Source organism: Equus caballus, chromosome 11 (genome assembly GCF_041296265.1).
Source record: "Equus caballus isolate H_3958 breed thoroughbred chromosome 11, TB-T2T, whole genome shotgun sequence".
In the NCBI taxonomy this organism is placed as follows: Eukaryota; Metazoa; Chordata; class Mammalia; order Perissodactyla; family Equidae; genus Equus; species Equus caballus.
Window position 1 is genome coordinate 26,139,614 of NC_091694.1, and position 26,638 is coordinate 26,166,251.

Here is a 26,638-nt window from a genome sequence, read left to right on the forward strand (position 1 = left end):
TCATGACTCCAGCTAACTTTATTTTTGGCTCAGGTCAGGTCTCCCAAAGGGTTTCCCAGTCAGTCACTTCACAGAGTGTCCTGCAGTCACCATCAAGCAGACTTCTTCCTCAGGAGGCCATGTCATCACCCTAACCCTTGTCTTCTCCTGGTACCACCCTCTCCTGTGAGCTGGGCTCCAGTCTCTGTCCAATGGCCTCAACCAGGAGTTCAAAGCATAGCAACCAGTTTGAAGGTGCCCTCAGGCTTGGCAGGAACCACGTGAACAAAAGTCTTGTAGAGCACAGCACCCTTGGGCAGCCTGGTAACCAGATCCACAGCTTCCGAGTTGCTGGGATTGGGCACGTAGACCTCCTTAGTGAAGCGGACTACCCCCTCCTCCAGGGCATACAGGTACTTCCTCTTCCCCAGCCCCACCTGCAACATATAGACCTGGTCAGCTGGACAGACAGCCAGGGGGTCCATCCCACGGCTTCAGGACAGACTTCACTCAAGGATTCAGGCCCTGAGGCCAAAGGGGGGAGGTTCAGAAAGCTCCATCTTGGGTTCCCTTTCCCACTGCTTGGCCCTTCCTTGCCTTCTACTTCTCTACTGACTCCATGACAGAGGAGGGAAAAGAAAACTCCAACAGCCAATCCTGGTGGCTGCTCAGTCCCTGATGGCTGATACCTGGACCCACATCTCTGCAAGTGGCCAGAAGCCATACCAAATAGATCCCCAAACAGGCCCAGGAAAATGCCCCTAATCACTGCCCCTGCGAGCTTGCTTCACTTAGACTTAAAAAACACTGGAGTTGTCATATTAAACAGTAGTTTGAAATACATTTTCATCTATACAGTGATCTATAAAGTTCAGGCTCTGTGGAAAGTATAGACTAAAGCTATATGGATAAGGCACATGCTAATAAAACAACAAGAATAATACCAGCCAACACTTATACAGTGCTCACTGTGTGTAAGGGATGTTCCAAGCTCTTTCATATACATTAACTCAGTCAACTCTCACCTTGTGAAGTAGGCACTATTTCTAACCCTGTTTTTCAGATGAGAAATAACGAGCAAAGAGATTAAACTATGTGTTGGATACGCAGCTTTTTAACTGTATATATTTTAACTTTTTTCTTTTAGAACTTGAGATTGGATGTGTGGTGATTTTCACCAGGCAGTCAAGCATTATTCAGAATTTCTCTGATTAAAAGAATGGATTGTGGAGCCAGGATGCCTGGTGCAAATCCTAGCACTACTACGTGCCACTGTGTGATCTGGGCAAGGTGCTTGACTTCACTGTCTCAGTTCTTTCATCTATAAAATGGGGACAAATATTCACTACTCCAGGGTCACCTGAACTCAATTAAAAAAAAGAAATGGTTGAATAAATTTAGCATACTGACTCACTCAAAACATGTTAGCTTTTATTATTGTTGACGTTATTATTTTAGCAAGTCCCAACAGTTAACATAGCCACATAGCCAAGGTCTCAAGTTCTAAAAGACAAAGCTACACAAATACAATCAATTTACATACAAATTAGCATTTCTGAAATAATTATGAGCTACCATCAGTCTTTCTGTACCTACTAAAACTGACAAAAAGGGGACAGTCGGGGGGTGGGGCAGGGGGCGTGGAGGGCGGATAGATTACAAAGGAAACTAAACTAATATTTAAAATAATGTAAAGAGTATAGCATAGATTTGTGTTAACAAGAACTTTTCTACCTCAGAAAGTAATCCCAGCTTGCTGAAACTGAAATCCCTGCCTGGTATGGACCTAATTTCTAGCACACTGAATTCTATTTTACTAAATTCAAGCTCTCTTTCAGCCATCTAATAAAAACTTTATGCAAAAGAGAAATTATTAGAAATAAGGAAAAGTGAACAAGTTGAAATTAGTTTCCCAAGATTCAAAAAATAACTTAAATCACTAGGCATCTCCTCCAAGAACTAGGGATTAGAAAGGAGATCCAAGAGACCCAGGCTAATGCTATACCAGGCAAAACACAGGGATTGCGAGTCAGGCAGACCCGGTTTAAATCCCAGCTCTGTCCCTTGGGCCCCTCCACTCTCCAGGTCTCTGGCATCTTACCTGTGAAACAGAGATGATACCTACTACCTCACAGGGATGGGATAAGGACGAAGGATGCTTGGCATTTGATAAGCACCCAATAAATGCAACTGATATTATTATTGTTGCTGTGTTAGGAGCATGGAGAGGTGGTCCTAGAAAAGAAAAAAGCGGGGAGGGCCACAAAAAACTCACGTGGGCGCCTGGGTGCCAACGGAAGTGGCGCTGAGTCGCAAGAATGTTGCCAGCATGAACATAGTGACCTGGAAGAGAAGTCCACAAGTGTGCTGACTCTGGGCCCCAGTGATGGGGCAGCACGATGAGCTACTAAGAACACAGGATGGCTCAAATGATGCGTGCCAACCTCTAAGTCTCCCGCTGGATAAAACCAACTCCCAGATGGTCCGACACAAGTAGACCCCCGGCCCCCACCCAGCAGCCTCCTCTCTCCAATTGCATGGCCAAGGTTCACATCTGCTCTTCCTCAGGGCCCCCACCCCACCTCAGGTCTTATCTGCCTCTTTAATCTGGAGCCAAATGCTCTCATGAGCTAAGGGAGAGTGAGGGCCAGGCACTTGCAGGGTCTTCCGGCTCTTCAAAGAAATGCCAGGGGCAGGAGGGTAGGGTGCAGCTGGGAGATGGAAGCCAAGGCACACCCTCACCCTCCATTTTCTTGAGGCCAAAGCGTCTGCCTGGTGACTTTCCACCAAGGTTTTTGGAGCTGCCACCTGTCTTCTTGGATGCATATCTGACGGCAAGAGCTGCGGCCTCAGGCGGGCTCAGCAGGGCTACAACAGCAGAGAGAACAGACATGTTGTTCAGACGGAGAGGCTCCCAACTAGACTCTTTCCCTGACTCAATGGGCCATTTGCTAAGCTGAGGGATGGCAGGGGGCAGTGGCAGGGGAGGTGCGGAAGATATGTGAGCAGAAATGCCACTTGACTGTGTTTGCGGGGGACAAGTCACTACTTGTATTGTCCAGGGTGTAAGCACTGCAACAGACTGTGTGTGTGTGGCCAGGGGAAGAGGGCAGCAGGGAAATATTAAGTAAACACCATGTGCCCTGGGTCCTGACACATTCAGTCCTGTTGAGAAACAAACACCACAGAAACAGAAGCCAGCAAGAGGACATCACAGAGCTGCCTGTTTCAGCCTCACTTACCACATCCCTCAAGGCTCCACGCACTGTGGAGGGGCCAGACCACAGAGCCCAGCAACAGGACACCCAGAGAGAGGCTCCTACTTGGGCCTCATCCACCACTTTCTTAGCCATCCACCCATCCAGTGCACACCAGAGACTTGTAAACAAAAAGGGCAGCTTCTCTGAGGGTGGCTCCCACAGGCTCCTGGCCATCCCAGAAGGCTGGACTCTCTTCAGCAAGCCCATCAAGCACAGGTCTAACCAAGAAGACTGACACCCTGCCCTTGTTAATCTGACCTCTCCATACTCATTCCAAAGTGCTCAATGGCATTTATTTTAAAAAGGAAAGTGCACTAAAATGCATACTAACCAAGATGGAAGCCGCCTGCTATATGACAAGCCCAGGGCTGGCAGTCCTTGCCTTCAGGTCTCCAGACACAGCCATGGCTAATCAGGGCTATGCCATGGTCTTTAGAGAAGCCTTGTGGGTCTCTGGAGCCTCTAAGTTCAGAGTTCCTGAAGCCTAGGCTTCTAAAGTTCTAATGCGAACAGAGACCAGGCTGGGGCAAAGCACCAGAGATAAAGAGACAACATGTTAAATGCCCAGCACCAGGATCTACCTACATATAAACACCTATTCATTCACTCATTCACTCACTTAAGCTCAGAAACTGGGCTTTTGCTTTACCTATATTATCCCACTCACACATCTCTGCCCTTCACCCTACTCCACATCCTCCTCCTCAAAGTAAATGACGTTACCACCTAAGCAAAAATCAAGGAATCACTGCAGATTCCTTCCCTTTGCTCAGCTCACATACCCAGTTCACCAGCAAGCTCTGTGGATTCTACCTTCAAAACAGATCTCGGATCCATCCATTTCCCTCCGAGTTCACTGACTCTACCAACATCTTAGCTAAGTCATCTCTCATCAGAGCTACTACTATTACAGCCTCCCATCTGGTTTCCTCAGTTCCACTCCTATCCCCTTTAAATTCACATAAGAGCAATGGTTTGCTTCTCAAAATGTAAAAGGGGGTCAAGTCACTCTCTTGCCCTCACTCTCTTCCAAGGCTAGGCCTCCTGTCATCCTTTAGGTCCTAACTCAGATGTTACCTTCTCAGAGAGCTTCCCTGACAACCCAACCCCCCCCAAAAAGACACACAGAAACAGTTTTACTTTCTTTCACAGCGCTTGTCTCCATTTACAACCATTTTATTTATGCGCTCATTTATTGGTTTATCCACTAGAAGAAGCGTCCAAGGGATGGAGACTATGTCTCCGTCTTCTCTGAGATCCCCAACACCTACCACAGTGTTTGGCACAAAGCACTTAATCTGCTGAAGGAACGTATTAACTGTTTGAGCTCCAAAGTGCCAATGTTATTAACCCATTTTTATAGGTGAAGGGATCCAAACAAACCCAGAGAGGGGAAGCGGCGTGCCCATGTCACCAACCGCCAGGAAAGCTGTACTTGTAAGCCAGGCAGAGGAAGGACACGTGCTCCTCGAACCACCGCCCACAGGGCTCGGTGCCTTAGATGTGTCACACGATCAGCGACAGCCGTCCGGCAAACCTCGTGGGCCCCAGACACTCCCTTCTCCGCACCCAGGGTCCTTCGCAAGAAATGGCCTCCACCCCAGGCTCCCTGCAAAGTCCCTACTCCGCCTCCACCCCTCAACCCGCAAGGACCACGGGGTCCGGTTACCAGCTATCCGCGTCCGCAGAGGCAGCACCGCCGACGCCATGTTTGCCGAAACTCGCTTCCGGTCTCAGAAACCTTCTGCTTCCGCTACCGGGTGATCTACTTCCGGGGCCTACCGGGCAGTTGAAAGAGTGGCGCGGGAAGTCGCAGGTGAGTGCTGGGGGTGCTGGCGCGGCGGGCGGGCGGGGCAGGGCTCTCCCCTGAGCCCCGCTCCGCTGGGGTTTGGTGGTCAGGGCGCCCAGAGCCTCCGCCGCGGAGTGTAGGCGAACCACCCCGCCCGGGGGCCGGCGTGAGAGGCGCGGAGCGCGCCCGGCGGGGCCGGCTTGTCCGACCCATCATTTTGCCCGAGTCAGCCGAGGCCCAGGGTGGGACAGGGATGAGGTCCCTCCCTAGTCCTTCAGCTTACTTTACTGAGCGCCTGCTGTGTGGCAGAGACTGTACTAAGCACTGCAGGTGCATGCTTTCATTTAGTTCTCACAACGTTATAAAGTAGGTATTGTTGTTATTCCTATTTTACTAAAGAAGAAAGCGAGGCCGAAAAAAGGTTACGTGGCTCATCCCGGCTCACACCTACAGCGCTGGTAAATATTTGTTGGAAGAATGACTCTTATATACGACCCAGCAACTGCCGTCTTTGGTATATATGCAAGACAATCGAAAACATGTCCCCACAAAAACTTGGATGTGAATGTTCATGGCAGCATTACTGTAATGACCAAAAAATGGAAACAAACCAAATATATATCAAGTAATTAATGGATAAATAAAATGTGGCATATCTACACAGTGGAATATTATTCAGGCATGAAAAGCAATTAAGTACTGACACATGCTACAATAGAAATGATCCTTGAAAATGTTATGCTAAGTGAAAGAAGCCAGTCACAAAAGACCACATACTGTATGATTCCATTTATACGAGATATGCAGAATAGGCAAATCCTTAGAGATAGAAGTAGATTTGTGGTTGCCAAGGGCTAGGGGAAGGGGAAAATGGACAGTGACTGCTTAATGGCTATGGAATTTTTGGCGGGGGGGGGGGGGTGATGAAAATGTTCTGGAATTAGTAGTAGTGAGTTGTACAACCTTGTGAATATACCAAAAACCACCCACTGAACTGTATATTTTAAAAGGATGAATTTTACAGTATGTGAATTATATCTCAATTTTTTTTTTTAAGATTTTATTTTTTTCCTTTTTATCCCCAAAGCCCCCTGGTACATAGTTGTATATTCTTCGTTGTGGGTCCCTCTAGTTGTGGCATGTGGGACTCTGCCTCAGCATTGTTTGATGAGCAGTGCCATGTCCATGCCCAGGATTCAAACCAACGAAACACTGGGCCACCTGCAGCGGAGCACGCGAACTTAACCACTCGGCCACAGGGCCAGCCCCTATATCTCAATTTTTTAAAAGCGGATGACTGGGCATCTCCAATTCAAATGCGGACATCAACAAGAGGGTGGTGTTATCACCCCGTTGAAGTTTTGTAATAGTAACCTCCACTTTGTTTATACCTCACGTTGACCTAGAAAGGATCTGAAGTGAGTTTCTGTTAGACTACAGACGTGGCTGTTCTGAGTTCCAGAATAAACGCATTAGGACCGTGTCCTAGTTCTCTGTTTCTCTATTTCCCTCTGTCTGTTGTATTTACTCCCATAAAGCTAGGCGATAGAACACATCTAGTAGACTGAATTGATTGAGTGCATCTCATCTCTCTTTTCCTTTTAGGGAATTAATCTGATAGCAGTATTGATGGCTCTAAAGAAGTCATCACTCTCGCTGGAATCCAGTGAGAGTGACTCTGAGGAGTTGCCAACGTTTACCTTTCTGAAGAAGGGACCATCTTCAACAACGAGGAGGCACCCTCAGAGGGAGGAGAAGATTGTAGTGGTTGACGCCTCAGATTCTGAGGCTTCCTGTCCTTCATCACCAAGGTTGAAAGATCCATCACCTGTTCCAGATGTAGCTGCAACTGTCACACAAACCCAGCCGGTCAGGGTGCTAAGCAGTGGAAGTGACGATGAGGAGGAGTTTATTCCCCTGGCTGAGAGGCTTACACGTAAGTTTTTGACCCACAAGCAGCTGAGCCCTGAGGAGTCTCGTTTCCCAGTTAAAAGGGTTTTGGGTCATCAAAATAAAGAAAGAGCATCATGTGACTGGAAAGAACAGCCCTTTCCAAAGATCCCTGATATTCCCCTCCATGACACCTCAGAGAGGCGTGCATTAAATAGCAAAGACCTTTTGGTAGACAATTCACACCGTCAGCTTCCAGCCTGCCAAGCTACCTGCCCTGTCCAGAGCAACAGCTTGATAGAAACCAAAACAAATGCTGAGGAACCCCTGCCTCAGAAGAGAACCAAGCATAGTCAGAAGGTCCAGAAGAAAGGCACACAGGAATGCCAGCAGCGGGGACAAGCAAGCCAGAAGGAAAACACCCTGAGACAACAGGAAAGGAAGAAGAAGGCAGCGCTGGTTAACAGGCTGAAAGCTCAGAGGCCAGAGGAATGCTTAAAGCACATCATTGTGGTGCTCGATCCAGGTCCTCATAGCATCTATCTTCACTCTTTGCTGAGTTAACTGCCTCTGGGCCACCCACTGACAGCCCGTTTCCCATCTGTTGCAGTGCTTTTACAAATGGGAGGTGGGGGCCAGCTTCTCGGAGCACTGCAGTCCATGGAGTGCTGCTGTGTGATTGAGGCACAGGCCGTGCCTTGCAGCATCACCTGGAGGAGGAGGGCTGGGCCAGCCGAGGTAGGGCTTTTCTGGCTGATGTCTCCCCTCCCCCTTAGAGTTACAGGATAAACATGCCTTTATTCTAAAGGATATCTATCAGTCAAGGCCCCAGCAGGAAAATAGATGGCACGCTCGACTTAGGATAATTTGAGGAGGATTTCCAAGGCTTGGGCAGGGTACAAGGAAACTACAGGGGACAGCGCAGTACCTCAGGGTAATAACAGCATTAACCAGTTTCTCCACCTCAGGTACTGTTTGCATTTCAGATCGGATAATTCTGTTGTGCTGGGCTGTCCCGTGCATTGTAGAATGCTTAGCAGCATCCCTGGCATCCACCCACTAGACGCCAATAGCACCCCTCCCTCCCCTCCGTCGTGACAGTTGAAAATGTCTCCACATATTGCCAAATGTCCCTTGTGGGAAAAAATCGCCCCTGGTTGAGAACCACTGGCATAGCTGTTTCCATGCCTAGGCCTGAAGGGATGAGGTTGCAAAAGTCAGGAAGGAGAGAGAAATGTAGAGAGGACCCACCTTGAGAGAAGCTTGACATCCAGTAGAGGAGCATAGCCAACCCTAGGCGACCCCACTGGGAGGGAGCCAGGGGAAGACATGGCCTGACTTCACTCCTCCCTCTTTCCAATCGCCTGCTGCATTCCCACTGGCCATACCCTGCCAGTGGACGGGCGGCCCTTGTGATGTGGTGTGTAGAGATCACCTCCGGCAGAGAGCAGAGTGGGGACGGGTGGAGAGTGGATCTTTGGGCAGAGAAGATAATCTGCACAGGATTCCTAGTTCTCTCTCACTGGGCTTTGGGAATGGGCGGGCTTGTGTTTGAATCCCAGCCTCATGGCTTTATCGCTATGACCCTGGGCAAATTATTTCATCTCTTCGTGCTTCATGTATAAAGTGAGGCCACGGTTACGTCCCTTTCAGTCCCTTCTCTTGTTGGGACTAAATGAGATAGCCAAGCACCAAGCACGTCGTAGGCACTCAGTAAGTGTTCCTTCCCTCTCCTGGCTTCCCTGGTTACTACAGCTCCTGTCCTTCCACTCCTCTTACCTGCGAATCCAGAATACTCCACCCCTCATTTTCAAGAGTGTATTGATGAAACATTAAGATTTTTTCCTCTCTTGTTTGGATCTCTTGATTTAGGGCAGTTTCAGTAACAGTTATCCTGTAAGGACTTCTCCCCACATCACAGTTGGGGATACTGAGGCTCAGAGAAGTTGAAAGCCTTGTGATGGATCACACTGGTCAGTGGCTGGGCGGGAACTAGAACCCAGAGCCCCTCCCACCTACATTTTGCTGTAGTATGAGTCTTGGCTTTTGCTTATAGACCCAGTCAGAAAGCTCTGCAGTCCTGCTCCCCATCGCTCCACGGTACTGCTCTGCTGGGGACTGTGGGCCGGGAGGCGGCCTTGGCGTCATTTGATTGTGCCCTGACTGTGGTGAAGAGGAGGCGCTCTCACAGACTGACGTTTCCCTTATGGTTCTTATCTTTGTCACACAAAACCCATGTGTTTAAAGGGCCACTCACCTCATAGGTGGCATCTGCCCTCAAAGTCCAAGTTACTTGTTTGTCCCAAGTCCTTTGGAAGAGTCTCCTTCCCTCCACTCCCCTATCCAAAATGCATAGGGATATTGGCAGTCACTGCTCAGCCCATCTCAGCTCCTTGCTTGTTTGCTGCCTCTGAGATGCAGTACACCAAGGTTGAATAGTTGAGCACTGGGAGGGACAGGATCATGTGTTATTGTTTTTTGCCACTGTGACTTCATTCCAGAGGAAAAAAGATAATGCAAAATGGGCTAGGCTGGTGGAGGTGAGTTCATTCACCCAGAAGGCCCGGGACTCTCTCGCAGGTGCTGAGCACCTGCTGATCTGCCTCCTTCTGCTGGGTTCCGCATCCTTTGGCAGGATGGAGAGGAGGGCTGGAAGGAGGAGCTGATGGTCCTGGTGCTGCTCCAGGCAGAGGCGTTTGTGTCCATGATCTATAACTTCAAGCAGGTGGGCAGAGCCAAAGGCGGGGCGGTGCTGACGCATGGGACCGAGGTTGATTCTAGGGAGCAAAAATTAATGCAGCTTCTGCCCCTTCACACAGGGAAGTCTGGGCAGCACCGAGAAAGGGAAGGAAACACTTCGGAGCTTTGTCACTGACATCACAGCAAGGACAGCGGGGAAAGCTCTGTCACTGGTGATTGTGGATCAGGAGAAATCCTTCAGGTTTGGATTTGTCCTCGAGATTTAGCATTAACAGGGGCAACTCCTGGGCCAAAAGGGGTGAATTTATTCATCCAAGATCTGGGTCCCTCTCCAAGATAGGGTCCCTGATAAGCCCTGTGGGACACTGGTCCAGTCTTCTCACACCTCTTCTACCTGAGCTCAGCCTGGAGCTGCTGCCCTTCTTTGATGTCCTCCCCTGCTGCAGTGCTCCGAATCCTCCAAGGAGAAGGAAACAGGGAGTGGCAAATAGAGAACTGGCCAAGAAGAAACAGCAAAGACAACAGGAGGCCAACCCGGGGCCCCTGGTGTCCAGGGTAGACATAGAAGAGGTAAGAACTTCCTGTTGCCTGAGTCAGCCTGGGGGTCTGCTTTGCTATTGATAAACAGTAAAATGCCTGCTCGGTACAACTTTCCACCTTGGCACTGAGTAAGAGAGAAGGGGCCAAACGGGGAGCCAAGGGGCTGGGGTGCAGCTTCAGTGAAAACAAGAGGAGAACAACTTCAAACTAGTCTCTCCCCGCCCTTCCAGTCCATCTTGCTTTTGGGTTTCTAGGCACTGGTGGATCTGCAGCTACACACACAAGCACAGGCTCAAATTGTGCAGAGCTGGAAAGAGCTGGCTGACTTTGCATGCACCTTCACAAAGGCTGTGGCTGAGGCGCCCTTCAAGTGAGTGCCCCTGGCAAGTCCTGGCTCCACCGCTGGGCCTCGTCCTTTACAGCGGTTCTGGTACCCAAAGATGTCCCTTTCCCCTCAACTCTGCTGTCAGCCCATTGTCTCTCAAGCTTGAGGCAGAAGGGGCTGACCTCCGCTGGGCATTCTTGGGAAGAGCCCTCTAGCTGTCCCCCTAAAATGTTCTGCTTTAGCTTGTGTGTAAGTTTCTGTTCTGCAGGTTGGAACTGGGTTACCAGCAGGTCAAGTTACCAGAATTCATTACAGGCCAGATCACAATGTAATAAGACCCCATAAAACAAATTTTTAGCCTACTTAGTTCAAGGAGTGTTCATAGTCAGAATTTAAAATTAATATGGGACCTAAGACCATCCAGTCCAAGTCTCTGATTTTATACCTGAGGGAACTGAGCCTGGGGGAGACTGACTTGTCTAACTCCTAGCTGGTTAGAACCAGAACTAGGCTCCCAATTGCCTGATACCTAGTCCCTTGCGCCTACCCCTTGCACATTCCCTCTTGGTCAATACAAAACAATCTCAAGATATGCAAAAGAATCCAGTACTTTTCTGGTACCTTCTCTCTCAATGAGAAAGGACTAGATGTTGCTTTTAAGGAAATCAACTAGCACTGCTTGGGAACAAAGCGAGCACTATATGGGTCAGATATAATATTGTGCCCACCTCTTCTGAGTTCAGAGGAGGGAAGGTTTTAAGTTCCTAGTTAAGGGAACAGGTACAGGAGAGTAACAAGTAACTCACAGCTCTTCAACTGTGCTGTTTGCAGGAAGCTCCGAGATCAAACTAGTTTCTCCTTCTGCCTGGAGAGTGACTGGGCTGGAGGGGCAAAGGTGGATCGCGCTGGCAGAGGACTTGCACTGGTCTGGAGGAGACAGATTCAGCAGCTGAACCGAGTCAGCCTGGAAATGGCCAGTGCTGTTGTGGATGCCTATCCCTCCCCACAGCTCCTGGTCCAGGTATGCTGTTCCAGGGGTCACCGCCCAGCAGCACCCTCTGGCCTTACTGGACTCCCAGATGGCTTCCATGGACAGCATTGATGAGGGCCCAAGAATGCCTTGTAGGTCAACAGTGCAGGTCTGCTAAGATCAGAGTTGTTAACACTGACTGGGGAGGGAGGACAGGTTCTCATCCCCAACCCAAGTTTACCACCCCCCTTGTTCATGGATGAGGAATGCCCATGGATGGTATGGTATTAAGAGATCATTTACTACTTTCAGGCTTATAAGCGGTGTTTTTCGGAGCAAGAACGCCAGAATTTGCTTGCAAGCATACAGGTGCGTCGTGGGGAAGGCGTGACATCCACCTCCCGCCGTGTTGGACCAGAGCTGTCCAGGCGTATCTACCTTCAGATGACCACTCTGCAGCCAGATCTCTCTTTAGACAGTGCAGACTGATGCTAGCCCTCAAGGACAAGGATGAAACACTAGAGAGAGACTGCGACCTCACCCACCTCAGAACATGACTACAGTGCAGATTGGAAGCGCCTCCCGGAGCCCAACCCTGGGTCAGGCCTACAACAGACTCTTTCCTGGGTGTCATTATTTGTGAAAGTCTCCCTGTCAACTTGGGGCAGAAGGCTGAGATACTTGCCTCTACCTTCACCAGCATTTAATGTTCCCCTCCTGTCAAAAATCAGCTGCCATGTACGAACCACCCCTACCCCTGCCAGCCCTCAAAAGACAAAGGAACATAGACAGACCACTCAGACACATATTTAATAATTGCAGAAATCCAAAAGAGCTGCAGCATCAAATCTCAAGATCATGAGTGAACTTCCCTCGGTGGGTTGGTGACTAGGCTGGATGTGCTCCAGCCTTCCTCTCACCCACTGGAGCTGCCTCGACCAGCCAAGGAACAGGGGTGTGATCACTATGCTGCCTTCTGTATTCTCTCAATCTCATTTTATGTACTCTGGGTTTAGATTCAATAAAGCATTTGTACCTCTGGCTCCGGAGCTTGGAGGAAGACTAGGAATGTATAGTGATTCTGAGTAAGGTGTGGGCCTACGCAGCAGAGCTATCCTTGGGAGAGGAGAGAACAAGTCATTTCTTCCAATATCAAGACAGTTGTGAGTGGCAGTCTTATCCAAATGGGTCACTAGGGCTAAAAAACTGGACCCTGACCTTTGTCTCTGAACTGTGACAGGTTCCTGCTCTCCCTGGGGGGAGGCAAGGAGCTTGCAATTGGGAGTTTTTAGTGAATGAGCCCCACGACATGGCCATTTCTGATCCCTTCATTCAGCTGCTGTGAAAAGATGAGGCAAAGGAGGCCACAGAGTAACAAAACGCTTAATCTGGCAGAGGAGAATGGACGGTCCTGCCCTTTTCTGTGCTGGTCATTAGTGAACACCCTGCTCTTAAACTCCATGGTGCTGCTGGTTTCCCTTCACTGCACAGGTGTAGTTATAGGTCCAGAATGAAACAATTCTAAACCCCAGTCCCCATGAAGCTTGAGTTTCCAGGTTGCCTTTGAGGTATTTAGTCACACCAACTAACAGATGGTCATTAACAGAACTGTCACAGACAATGTGGCTTTCAAGGGTCTGCCTTCCTGGTTATTGGCAATTAGCGAGTTAATGCTCTAAGATTGAGGCAAGGAATCTGGACCATCCCCCTTTTATGGAAGCCACGAGTTGTGGGGGGACTCCACAGGAGCTGCCCAAGACCCTCATGGCAATGAGATTTCCATTTGTGGGTCATAAATCTGTCTACCATGGAAGATTCTATACTCTGGCTGAGAGATGCTCAATTCTGGTGTGAGTTCTGTCCTCTCGGGACATTACAAAGCAGGCAAAATGATGGAAAAGAAAGGATACTGGAGTTCTGCTTCACACTAGCTGGGAGACTGTAGGGAAGTCATGGAAGGTCAGTTTTCCTGTCTGCAGGTGTTACATTAGACTGGATGATCCTGAAGTCCCTTTCACGGCCTGAGAGTTTGTATGGTCACTAAAATGTCTGAATGTCTGAGGTCCTTAAGAAAATAGGTATCCCCTCCCCCCCAATTTAGGCTAGATTTGCTGAGTGTGGTGTTCCCCTAGTCCCCAAAAACACACTGCCTCCTGATCTGCCCTGGCTACCCAGGGAGGAATGAAAGAGGGTTTGTGACATAAAAAAGGTATAAATGTAGTGACAGCTGACCATTTAGTAGAAACAAGCCTTGCCTTTACACAGCTTTGTATAACAACTAGAAAAGGCTATGTTCTTTCCTCTTCCTACCCCCCAGCCTGTTCCTTTAGGCATGCAGGTAACTGTCCCCACCTCCCATTTCTCCTCATTCCACCAGGGAACCCTGACTAAGGAACAAAGAAGTCCTACGAAGAGGAGGTCTCAAGTACCAATCAGCAGCCATTTGATGATGGCAGGTAGGTCTGACGCTAAAAAGAGGTTGTGTCCAGCAGAACCCAATTCCATAGGAATCCAAGCTCCAAGGCTGGGAGGCAGCGGGTGTTGAGGACAAGCTCACTGCTGAGAATCGGTCTGCAGGACCCACTGGAGGATATTGTGGCTGCGCAGACCCCGGACCGCATTGTCGTAGATGGTGTTCACGCTGGTGCAGAGGGGCTGCTGCTGCAGCTCTGTCACCCGACAAGCAACCAGCCCACCGGCCACACACAGCAGCAGCAGCAGCAGCAGCTTCAGCACAGCCCAGGACCGGGTGTGTTTCCGGGGTGGTGGCTTCCGTGGGCGAGAGCCAGACTTAGATTCTGGAGGGACAAAGGCACAGTAGACAAAACAGTTGAGGCAGTTTGAGGAGACCCACACTCTACCAATCAGTGCTAATCTCCTCCGCGCAGATCCACTTACTCCCCTCTTCTCTAACGAAAACTCCCCAGCCCCGGAAGAGAAAACTGTCATAAGGACATCTGAGCTCTTAAAAACTTTGCTTTGCAGAGACAAAAACAAGTGCCTTCTCCCTTGGATCTCAAGGGACTACACTCAAAACTGGAACTCTTTTTCCATGTCTCACTTAGCATACACAGTCCCCAAGTCCCAAGTTCTCCGTAACATGGTGACGATCCACGCCCCCTGGGACCAGGGGGAGGGGCCTATCAGGAGGCATCAAGCATGGATAGAGTGCTCCCCATTTGGGGAAACAGTTTCAAGAGTTATTAATATTGCTAATGGCCTTATTATTATACTAGATGCATATAAAAAGAAAGCTTGGAAGGTACACCATATTGTTAACAGTGATTACTGCTGGGAATGGACTACAGGGGATTGTCATTTCTGATAATATACATATAACTTTTCTAAATTCTCTGCAATGAACACATATTACATTTATAATTAGCTAAAAATTGTTTTCACGATTTTTACCCAAATTTTGGAAAACTTGACTGAGCACCCACATGCCAAGAACTGCATGATCCTGTCACACAGATTTTCTCATTTAATCCTATCACTATCCTGCGAGGAGGTGTGATCCTCATTTTACATAGGGAAACAAAAAGGGTGGTCAGGTTAGGTGACTTGCTCAAGGCCAAAGAGAGTGAGCAGGAACAGGGCCTGGGGGCCCCACCTCCCTCCAGAGCTCCTTGCCCCTCAGCTGCCTCTCCCTCACGGGTCTCTTTGGGCCCAGAGGGTATACAATCCTCCCTTGTACATGGAGCCATCACTACACAAATTCAACTGGACACATTCGGGCAAAACACTAACGTGTTTTTTATACAACAGCTCTCTGAATGCAGGCCAAGTGATTCCTGTGGTGTTCAAGCAAAAAGAGAGTGATCTGTTCCGACTTGGAAAGAACCATAGGCAGCGCTGGCTTTCCTGAGATTGCACCACATACCCAAAGCACACCCTGGACACTTCACAGATGACCTGGGGGATTTTGGGGTGTAATCTGACCATAAGCAATCTTTGCTTTTCCATAGGATTTTACAATCTAACCCCTACAAAATGTGCAACTCTGTTCTGGGAATGCTTTAAGCCACATCTGACCAAAACACCTGCACATAAGCTCATGGCTCTGGGGAAACACACCAGCTGGGCACTCACTCCCTAGGAGGTCCGCCATTCCCTGTAAGCAAACTCTCCAAGCTACTCCCAGGCGTGAGTATACTGTATCTGACAAGGTTTGCAAACTCGCTCGCTCGCTCACTTGCTTGCTCACTCACTCATCTATGCCTGAAAATGTAAGCAAGTCTCCCCACGGCACCCTTGCTGGAGCCCTGCAACTGAGAGCAAACATACTTGTGGCCTGATTTGTTTCCTTCTTAGGTTTCTTCTCCTGCTCCCGCTTGGCTGCCTTGAGGGCATCGTACTCCTTTCTCCGGCGCTCCTTCTCTTCTGCCTTCTCCCGCTTCCGTACTTCCCGCTCCTGAGCCTCCTTAGCTCGCTGCTTGGCCTCCCGCTTCTTCTCAGCCTCTGCAAGAGAATACACCCCAAAATGACTTCTCTCCTGCAAACTTTCCAGGATCCTTTCCTGAGTGACTAAAAGGATGGCTTCAGCTTCCTTTCCCTTATGCCATGGGTCACCTAAGATATATTAAAAAGAAACAACTGTCTTTCTGCTCTCCCTAAAATGCAATAAGCTGCTCTCAGGGTTTGCTGAGTAGATTCTTACCAAGGGGTTTCTAGTCACAAGCAGCAGAGATTAGGGTGATGTAACAAGGGGGACATGAGAAAGGCATAGGTGCTGAGTCTGGTGCTCCTCTAGAATTAGGTGCTAATTCAGAAGGCACAGCAACTATACAGCTCAGAGACGAGGAGAAGAAACAATGGAGGTGTTGATTTACAGGATTCCTACCTTCCCCAGCTTCGGAAAGGAATGTGGCATGGGGAGGGCAAGTAAGAAGAGAAAGTGAGCACTCAGGTTCATGGTTAGAGACGATGGAAATGTTTGCCTGAAAAAGCGAGACTAATAGTTTGTCACAGGGAACCTCTAGACTTCAACTCAGGATCTACAGGACACGTTCAGATTCACTTCACAGCTCAAGCCTGTTTACACGCAGGACCCAACTTACAAATTACTGGGTTCTAAAAATGCATTTCCAAATTAGTTATTTGGAAGCCTGAGGTACATTTTTCCAAAGCCAGAATGCCACAAATGATGGTGAAATGTCCTCTTAGGGCTGAAAAGCCTATTTGAACCATCATGTAGCTGAATAGTAGTACTATAAGTACTGTAGCTTTCCACTGCCTCTCCACGTACAAACAAGCTCCAGGTTCCAGCTGGGCACTGAGAATGCCAAGAACACGCTACCCCCAGCCTTGAGAGAACATGTGCCGTCAAGAAGCAAAAGCAGCAGTGGTCACAGAGTAAACATGGGCGCCACAGCAGCCATGCGTGTAAAATGGACGGTTCTAACTCAGGAGTTCCACCTCAGGGACTGCCTGTAACCAGTACTGCATACATTCTTCCTCTAACCACGGGAGCCCTCACGTAAGGGGGCTCAGAGTCAGCCATCCAGTTGACAGAGCGCCTGCTGTGTGCCAGGCCTTGTTCTAAGTGCTTGAGATGCAGCAGTGAAGACAAGCCAGGTTCTAGTGCCTAAGTCATCTACTTTCTAAAGAAGGAGAGAGATGATAAATAAGTGAAGAGTAAAAAAGACAGCGATAGGTGCCATAAAGGAAATAATAGGGGATGTGATGGAGGATGACAGGTGGGATGGCCATTCTAGTTTAGATGGTTCTGAAAGGGTTAAGGTTAACCCCTGGCAACATCTGAGCAGAGACAGGAAGGACTGTAGGGAGCCAGTCATGTGAAGATCTGAAGGAAAAGGAAACCAAGCAAAGCCCCTACGGTGAGACTGTACTTGCTGTGTTCAAGCAACAGCAGAGACTCCTGTGGTGCAAGTTAACTGTTTTCTCTCCCTTGTGGGTGGAACAAGGCCAGAGAAGCAAGCAGGCTTGGGCCATGGCAACCCTTGATGGCCATGTTACTGAGTTTGAATTTCATTCTAAGTTCAACTGGAACCCATTAGAGGGTTTTAAGGAAATAGCAGCATAATTGATTTATGTTTTAAAAAGATCTCCTTGGCTGCTGTGTGGAAAATGGCTTCATGGAGAGGGCACAGGTATGGAGACAGGACCTCGTGTTAGGAGGTACTGTGGCGGTCCACAGCATGGCGGTGTGATTACGGTGGTGGATCTGGAGGTGGAGAAATGGTCACGTACAGGACCTGCTGACAGACTGGATATGGGAGTAACAGAAGAATCACAGAGGTCCTTCCAATTTCAGGCTTGAATAACTGCAATGATGGTGATTTCCTATTACGGGGGGACACTGGGAGGGGTTAAGGGGACCTGTTTTAGCCATGTTTAATCTGACAAGCCTATTAACCCTCCAAACAGACATGAAAGACAAGCAGTTGAATATGACCCTGGAGCTCAGTGGAGAAGCCGGGACTGGAGAGAAAATCGTCAGATAAAGATGATACCGTCTACCACCACACTGCTCCCCACTGCTCTTCATGACACTTACTGGATTCTAGCTCCTGAAGCATGAGAATCAGCTGGCTGGGATAAGGACCCAGAAGATGACTAGAGAAGGGATGGCCACCTACCTCGTTCTACTTCTAGTCGCCGCTGCCTCTCTCGCTCCTGATCCGCCTGCACAGCCTTCATGTGCTGTAACACCTGCAAAGGGGGAGGAGGGAGCTGAATTACTCGAAGCAGTAGTCTTCACAGCTCACACGTTTGCGCAGGTGTCTCAAAAGAGAGATGGCTCTTTTCAGGATCCCAGATGACTCCTGGCCCAGCAGAAATGCAGACCTAATGGAGTCAATCCTATCTTTGTATCCTAACTTACTGCACCAACCTTACTTGGAGAAGAATCATCTGAGCCCTGGTCACTAAAGCTTTCAGGGGAAAAAAGTCTGTGAAACCCAATGCCGGCTGGAATCTCTAAAAAGTCCTGCCGTTTACAAACACTCTCACGTGCACGATCTCATATAATTCTCCCAGCAACTGTATGATGAACGGACAGCACTTCCTCTGAGATGCTCTCCTGACCTCCCTCCTTTGGCTACCGCAGGTTCCCCTCCTTCAGGTCCTGGGGAGTTTCCTTATCCACCTCAGTCCTAAGACTGCAAGTTCCCTAAGAGTAGGGACTACTGTCCTGTCTGTAGGTGAGCACAGAGCTCAGATAATTATAGGCACTCAATCCATGTGTGATGAACTGACTAGATTCCCATTTCAAAGGAAGGAAACAAGGCTCTGATAGGGCCATTTGTCCACATCGCATGGCTAGAAAGCAGCACAGCCAAGAGTGTGGGTCTTCAGAGTTCCTAGACCAGAGCTTGTTCCGCTCACTTCTAGTGCTCCTTCCTTTGAGAAAAGGAAAGAGCCATTCGGCCCAAACACCACACAGTGCACTGGCACCCGGAGCCCCTCAAGTCCTTGTCAGCTCAGTCAATGGATGACCTCTGACTGAAACAACCAGATTCTCACTATGGGCATCGAGAGAGGGGGAGGTAAAAGACTTTTTTTTTGGTTTGTTTGTATTTTTTAGAAGCTGGTATTCCTCGGATCTAGGGGACAGAATGTCAGCTTGGAGCCCAACACGATCCTGACTCTACCAGTTGCTAACTGTGTGACCTTAGCAAGTCACTTAACCTTTCTGAGCCAATTTTCTCATCTGGAAAACGGAGATAAGACAGACTTCTCTAGCCTGTTGTGAAGATTAAATTACCTAACTTATACTGGCTGCCTAACATAAGCCCCGGCATTACACAGGTTCAATAAATACTGCTGCTTTTTACTTTATCTTCTTTACTGCATTAATAAGGAGAGGAAAACCTAAACTATTCTAAGTTAAGACAGCAAACTGTGTTTCACTGCTGTACTAAACAATGTGTAGGACAGACGTGTATTCACATGTAATTATTTTATTTTGTGGAAACTTCAGACAAGCACACACCCATCATATGAGGTACTGAGGAGCAGGCCTGCGAAAGCGGCTCCCTTCCAGAGCCTAGGGTGAAGACACAAGGAACCCTGTTCTGAGTAACCCAGGACTTGAACCTGCTGTCACCTCTCCAAAGAGTCACGTTTACTAAAACATGCCTGCTCAATGAGGAGCTGCAGGATCTGGAGGAAGGTCAAGCATGATGGTGGGGGACAGATGGTGGCAATCCAAGTACAAAGTCCCCGTGTTGCTCTGAACTCTGACTATTAAATAAGCACCAAGCATTCAGTTGGTTTTAGCGGATGTACAGCTGGCTAAACAAAGAGCTAGGAGGTTTAAGAGATGTCCCTTTTTACTCTGACTACAACATATGAGGAGTTAATAATCTGAACACACACCAGGTCCAGAAATCAGAGACTCCTGTAGTCTAGACTGTGAGCTCCTGACGGGCAGACTGCTCTACCGATCCCAGTCCACTACATACGGTAAGCACTTGATGACTGCTCTTGCACTAACGCATTATTTTTATTTTTATTATTTTTATTTATTTTTTTATTTTTATTTTTTTGAGGAAGGTTAGCCCTGAGCTAACTGCTGCCAATCCTCCTCTTTTTGCTGAGAAAGGCTGGCCCTGAGCTCACATCCATGCCCATCTTTCTCTACTTTATATGTGGGACGCCTACCACAGCATGGTTTGCCAAGCGGTGCCATGTCCGCACCCGGGATCCGAACTGGCGAACCCTGGGCCGCAAAAAAGCGGAATGTGCGCACTTAACCGCTGTGCCACCGGGCCGGCCGCCTAACACATTATTTTTAAAAGGTGCTTTACTCTGCACCATGCTGATCGGTTACTATGACTAACCTATGCACCCACAAGGTCAGAGCTGGTGAGACCTAAACTAACTCCTGGAGACAAGCGACCTCATTCTGACTCCCCCAAGCTGCTCTCCTACAGTGCCTCATGGTGACAGCTGAAGCTCTGGGGCAGCGGTGCCAGGGAGCACGGCTTTCGTACTACATCCACAACGCACTGTGCCACCTGGAGCTTTGTCTGGGAGATATATGTGAGTATTAAAGACATTTGCACTCAGTAAAAATGACTTTTGTGGATCAAAAATTATTTCTGTGGATCAGCAATTTCATATGGCTCAACGTATTATTTGTTGAATGAATAAGTGGATAAATGAAAGCTGTGTGCATACTGAGGGTTGCTCCTGTCAGAGAAATGGAAGTAATACCTACTTCCCAGCGTCATGAGGATTATGAGAAACATGTAAAGCATGTTGGACAAAGGAAGAGTGGTCAATGGTATCTACAGTTCCTCTTCAGAACAGACCTAAGGCACCAAGTTTTCAAAACAAGATTCCACTGATGACATGTACTGTTGCCAGCTAAGGGCAAACTGTTGCCTTAGCTATTTGAGTGCACTGACTTTGGGCTTGGTTCCTTGTAACAATGGGTGATACAGATGACGAGACTATATAAGAAGCCCTGAGCCAATGATAAGAAAAGAACGGCCATTACTCTTGAGATTCATATAGAGACCCATCACACACACATTTTGCTTACATTAATTCTAGCATTTAAAGTTCAGTCTTTTTGTTCACCATGCCCCCTAAACATAGCCACGTAAGTCATCTGGCGCTCAGGTGACGAAGCAGCAATCTGTTCTAAAGCTGGAGGGAAAGAAATGACAGTAGTTGGCGTTTCTGAGAGATGGGTATAGTGCTTTTCTTAAGAAGCAATGGAAGGCATCTTCAAGGTTACTGGCCACCAGCAATGTCTGCCTTCCATGCTGCCTTTAGCTCCTCACTCTTGTGTCAGAGGGCTCCACTGAAATCAAACGCCAGATCTGCCCAAGATGTGCCTGTCTACAGCTATAAACTTACAACTAACACCTTTATTATCAAAATTTCTACAATTACTGTGACTCAGCAAGGCCACAGCCCCTAACCCTCTATCCCATTTAAACACCTGTCGACATAGTGCAGTGTTACAAGGTCCTGGTTTCCTAAGAAGGGAAGTGCTGCAGTAGGGCAGAAGACGGTACTGTTCTACTCCGTGTGAAGTAAATAGAGAAACAAAGGTCCCTTTGCTTGACAGGCTCATAGGAGACAGGTTTCACTGAGACCTCAGTGCTTTAATCAACACACAGCTGCAGGTGTCCTGGGGGGGTAAACAAGAGGCAGCGGAGGCAGGTCCCAGGGGGGATGTGAAGGCGACACCAGCAGCTTCGTCTTACCTTGCTGGCACACTGCTTACACTGCTTCTCATCCAAGCAATCGCCTGCCACTTTGGCCAGGACAGGATCCAGGGGGTTATCCTTCAGGTCCAGCCACTTCAGGCTCTAAAGAGATGGGGCAGAGAGGCTGCTTAAGCCCGAGTTCACACAGAGTCCCTCCAAGTGGAACAAAAGGAGCAGGAAGAAAGCTCCTCTGTGTCCCAGCTGCAGGGAGAGCAATCTGGGGCAGCGCCAACAGGGTGCTGTTTCTGCCAGCCTTTCTCCAGCCATGCTCCGTGTCCCTGAGCCCTTTGCCACACCTGGCCACTAGTTCATGAATTGTTACCTTGAGCTGAGCAAAGCTGACAGGCAGGGTGACCAGCCTGTTGTTGAGGAGATCCAGGTGCTGGAGGTTGACCAGACGGCCGAAGTCGGCCGGCAGTTGCTGCAGTTTGTTCTTACTCAGGTCCAGCTTCACCAGGTGCGTGAGGCCACAGAAATCCGACTAGGAGCCAAAGAGAGAACACCTAAGCCTCAGGCTCACACGCTTGGATGTAACAGTCCAGGAGCACCTATGTGTCAGAGGCACCTATGTGTAAATCCTGACTCTACCTTTTCCCAGCTATTCCACCTCCAATGAAAATGGACATCACACTCATCACTCCTGGTGGTAAGCAGTGAGATGTGTATGCAAAACGGCTTGGCACAAACTAGGCACAAAATAAGTGTGGGTTCCTTTACCCTCAGTTCTCTCTCCAAGCCATCCTCCACATCGCTCCTGGAGTGATTAGGGACCCATTCTGTCCTCTCACAGAACCCTATATTCACCTTTCACAAGAGCTGCCAAACACAGTGCAACCATCCATTTTCCAAAAAGATGCAGCACCCCTTGAGCACCCGGTGTTCTCCCCTGTGCTCTTTGCAGCAGCTAGCACAGTACTTAGCACAGGCGCTCGATGAGTTTTCTTTGAATGACTGAATGACTGAGGGACTGACTGGGCTGGGACCCATCCTACCCAGATCCTGGCTCTTCTTCAGCACAGTTCAAAACATCCCTCTTGTCATTAAGCCTTTGCTCAGCACCCATCTGAAGTGATGCTCCCACCTCAGCTGACGAGGCACAAGTTGTGTTCTCTGGGGACTTGTGAATGCCAGTGGACCTGCACTGCAGGGAAGGCATGACAACTGAACAAACTCAGACTGAAAGTACACTTGGGGTGCTCAGTAACTACCTGACAGTATAGAGCAGGTGTCAGGTTGCAAGGAATTGCCACCCTTCTGTAATGAGACAGAAAACACTCTCTCAGAGAAGTGGGATCTCAGGTGCTTTTTTCAACGTTAGAAACAGTTCTTGATAGCTACGGGAAGATGCTATGGACAAGTGGGGCCCCAGAGAATACTGAGAGGGGAATGGACTAATGATCCAATGAAGAAGCTGCCAACTTGTGAGACTCGATCTCTGAGCCAGAGCCCAAGAGAGCAGCAAGGAGTAACGCAGCCAGAGTAATGGATGGAAAAGGCAACAATGACAACAAATAGGCCTGACAGTGAAGGAGCACTGCCACGACCCAGGAGAGGCTGAGGGGCTGAACGACTCCAGTACCTACAAAGGTGGAGCAAAAGGGAACTGGGAGAAGATGAACAAGAAAAATCAAAAGGATTTGACCATAGATTGGGTGTGCTAGACAAAAAAGTATATCGACTAAGTCAAGGATTGGGAGGAAAATGATACAGTAGTCCTATAAAACCTCACTTTTTCCTGTTCCCCATCAAAAGATGCACAAGGAGGCTGCTCATAAACCGCTTTCTCCCTGGAATGCACAGCAACTTACAAAATGGTCCTAGCCTCCTCTATGCAATAGGGAGGTAAACTGTTTATCAAAGGAATAAAAAAAGGCAGAAAAAGGATGAGCCCAATAAGTGACCCAGCCAGCGTCCTGCTGACTTTAGTTTTCATGGCCTGACTTTCTCACTGTTCTAAACAAGAGGCCTCTACCTTGCTTCCCTTCCCACTGAGAGAACCACCCCACTCCACCCCCCGCCCCCAACACACTCAGATTCAGCTGTAGCCTGCCTGCAGGCCTATCCTGAGATTATACCATATGACACAACTCCCCCAAACAGGAGGGAGAAGCATCGGGGTTCTAGAAGGAATCATGCCTACTTGCCAATCTTACCGGTAGAGTAGTCAGTTTATTGCAGGACAGATCCAGTACAGTGGCCTTTGGCAGGGCAGCCTAAGAAAGGGAATGAGAACAAAATGTCAAACCAACACGGAATGATTCAGTGACATCTGCTAATAAAACATTTTCCAGAGAAAGTTCCCACGATTAGGAAAGACCTTTAAAAAAAAACAGCACTAAAGTATAATGTTCCTGGGGATAGGAGAGGAAAAACTAAGCCAGGAACCATGACCTAGGGAAGAATACAAAGAGTAGGGATTCGGTTGTGCAACATTCAAGAAAGACAAACAGATTCTTAGAAATTCTCCATAGCACTTTTAATATTTTCTCCAGCATCCCTACTTATTAGGTTTCAGGGCAGGGACTGTGTCTAACACAGCTTTGTGATTTCCATATTCCCCACTTTAGGGCCTTCCAGGCACTCAGTATACATGTTGGCTGATTCATGACTGAATGAATGAGTTAATGAGCGAATGCCAGAGGGAAAACAAGGCCCTCACAGCCCATCTCCATTTTCCCATGGTGTTCCGGGCTGGAGAGGCTCAGCAAAACTGACCCTTCTTTCTCCCTAGAGGCAATGCTGCGCTGACCAGATGCCTGGTGTAAACAGTTCCTGGTCCTAGGGCCAGGCTGAAACAAGAGTGGCCATCTTCCTGGGGTGAAGGAGGAGGAAAAAATTCAGTTAAGGACTCTGGGCCAACCTATACTTTCCAACTGTCAGAAAGTCCCAAGAATAAAGTTTGACTACCTAAAAAAGTTTTAGATACTACATTGAGAAGAATGCCATAATAGCCACATGCATCAGCATTTGCTACCTGCCAAGTATTTTACATTACAATCTTATTTAACCCTTGCAACACTCCTATGAGATAGGAACTATTATCACCATTTATAAATGAGGAAATCTAGGCACAAAGGTTAACTAGCTTGCCAAGGGCACTCAGCTATTAAGCAGCGGAGCTGGAATATGAACTGGGAATCCCATTCTAACCTGGGTGTTACACAGCCAGGGAGGAGGGAAGACTGGGCCAAGTGCCGAAGCAAATGTAGTTGTTAGAGGCACTGAGGAAAGTGTAGGTGATCCAAGGTAGGGTTATGGGGGGGCAGGTGGGAAAAGCAGGGATATGCGATCTCACTCCACTTTTGCAACAAACTAGTTGTGTAATCTCCCTGGAGCCTCAGGCCTCAGTTTCCTGGGTAGGGATTGGGAGTAGGGGGGTGGAAAGGGGGGCCACTGGCAGCGTGAGATTCCCACCAGTTTCAGCCAAGTAGGGAATAGACCTTGCCAACCAAGCAGTGAGACTTCACTCTCTCCAGGGAAGGCCGCCTCAGGGCTGGGGCAGCCAGCTGCAATGAAAAGCCCGGTCTGGGCCACACCCAAGTGTACCCGGAGGCCTACTCTCGGACCAAGCCGTTCATTCATTTGTTCATTCATTCTCCAGCAACCGTTCCGCGGGCGCCCACTGTGGGTCGGGCACGGCGCCGAAAGCTGTGAAAGCTCCCAGAACGCGGGGAGATTCACTTCTGGCCCATAAAAAGCCCAGGGCCGGACTAGCAGCTCCTCTCCATCTTCTGGAACTGCGCCAAAGTGACACGTGTACATCCCAGGAAGAATACCCGGGCCGGACACGGCCTCCCCGGGAACTCAGTCCCACTCCCATCCTCTTGGTATTAGGACCTGGAAACTGAGGCACGGGAAAGGAGGCGGCCCAAGCAGGGGCCAGCGCCAGGCACTGGTGGCCGCCTAGGCCTCGCGGGACTGTACTGACCAGCTCCTTGACGGGGACCTCATTCAGGTCGCTGAGGCTCAAGTCCAGCTCGTTGCCGTCCAGCTTGTCGCGGAGGTTCCCGCCCTTGCTACTGGCCTTGGTCATGGTGACGCCGGCTGAGCGGATCCCAGCTCCAGGGTCCGACGGGCAGGAGAAAGGGGCTGAGAAGCCGTTTGTCGGCACAGCGGACTCGCACCCAACCAACAACTCCCGCGTCCTCCCGCCGCAGGTGCGAGACCGCTGCCGCCACCACCGCCGCCCGTCCACCGCCCGCCGCACTCCGAGCCCCGCGCCCTGCTCCCACCGGCGCTGCCGCGACGACGACCACTTCCGTGTCCACGTCACCTTCCGCGGCCACCGAGACGGACTGGGCCAGAGCGGCCCGGGAGTGTGCGGGAGCGCCCTCTGGCGTCCAGGAGACGCGTTGCAGCCGCCACAGCTGCCGGAGGGGTGCGCGGAGCTAGGTTGCCCCGCCAAGCGGCAATGTTTCCCGGTGGCCCGGAGCGCCCGCGCTCAGGCACCGTCGCTGGCAGCGCCAGGAGGCGAAAGGGCACGGGACTGGGGCCAGAAGACCTTGGTTCGCATCCAAAAGTGGTCTCATCAGATCATCTCCATTCCCCTGGATTAGGAGCAGAAACTGGGTGACCTTCAAAATTGCTCCTTGTCGTCTGTGTAACAATCTCCAAATCATCATCATCTGGAAAACTCAGCCTTTGACCTTTCTTATCTCCTCCTCACTGCCCAGCCCTTCTCCAGGCCGCCATCAACTCGCGCCTGGATTACTCTCTCCGTCCCATCCACTCCACCCAGCTGCCCAGATAGTCTTCGTAAATATCTAGCCAAGCCTCTCCTCCGCTTAAAACCCTTCACACCTCCAGATAGCTAGCTGTAGGGTATGGACGTCTCTCCTTTCTAGACTGGATCCTGCCTGCTTCTGCAGCCTCCTCACAAGCCCAAGGCCCTGCATGGGATGCTGCATAGACTTCCAGAAGGTGGCCTCCTCACCTTTCCCTCTCCTGCAATGGCCCTTCCTTACCCACCCACCTTGTCTGCCTAGCTAATTCCAA

At 49.3% G+C, this 26,638-nt stretch overlaps 3 protein-coding genes across 6 annotated transcripts; 1 reads left to right on the plus strand and 2 right to left on the minus strand.

Moving 5' to 3' along the window:
• Positions 1-5,017, minus strand: MRPL27 (mitochondrial ribosomal protein L27). The gene is made up of 4 exons (XM_005597482.4): positions 4,909-5,017; positions 2,722-2,847; positions 2,255-2,322; positions 1-416 (listed from the first exon to the last, which is right to left on the minus strand). The coding sequence occupies exons 1-4, from the start codon at positions 4,946-4,948 to the stop codon at positions 210-212; spliced, it is 441 nt and encodes a 146-aa protein (XP_005597539.2). The 5' UTR covers positions 4,949-5,017; the 3' UTR covers positions 1-209.
• On the plus strand, positions 4,603-12,518 carry EME1 (essential meiotic structure-specific endonuclease 1). 4 transcript variants are annotated; one of them, XR_011422963.1, is made up of 9 exons: positions 4,603-5,055; positions 6,634-7,444; positions 7,529-7,656; positions 9,554-9,643; positions 9,738-9,859; positions 10,065-10,188; positions 10,389-10,528; positions 11,315-11,504; positions 11,766-12,518. XR_011422963.1 is itself a non-coding variant. In XM_001502721.5 (9 exons), exons 2-9 carry the CDS (start codon positions 6,658-6,660, stop codon positions 11,940-11,942), a joined length of 1,734 nt encoding a protein of 577 aa, XP_001502771.1. In that variant the 5' UTR covers positions 4,957-5,055; positions 6,634-6,657; the 3' UTR covers positions 11,943-12,518. The 4 variants fall into 4 exon arrangements, 3 of the variants coding, with proteins under 3 accessions (XP_001502771.1, XP_023508486.1, XP_023508485.1); XM_001502721.5 differs by having other exon boundaries at positions 4,957-5,055; positions 10,413-10,528; XM_023652718.2 differs by having other exon boundaries at positions 4,957-5,055; positions 6,634-6,964; positions 10,413-10,528.
• On the minus strand, positions 12,245-25,887 carry LRRC59 (leucine rich repeat containing 59). Its single transcript, XM_014741121.3, has 7 exons — positions 25,572-25,887; positions 23,797-23,856; positions 21,966-22,124; positions 21,641-21,745; positions 18,056-18,128; positions 15,741-15,914; positions 12,245-14,251 (listed from the first exon to the last, which is right to left on the minus strand). Exons 1-7 carry the CDS (start codon positions 25,674-25,676, stop codon positions 14,007-14,009), a joined length of 921 nt encoding a protein of 306 aa, XP_014596607.2. The 5' UTR covers positions 25,677-25,887; the 3' UTR covers positions 12,245-14,006.
• Between the last annotated feature and the right edge of the window lie 751 nt (positions 25,888-26,638).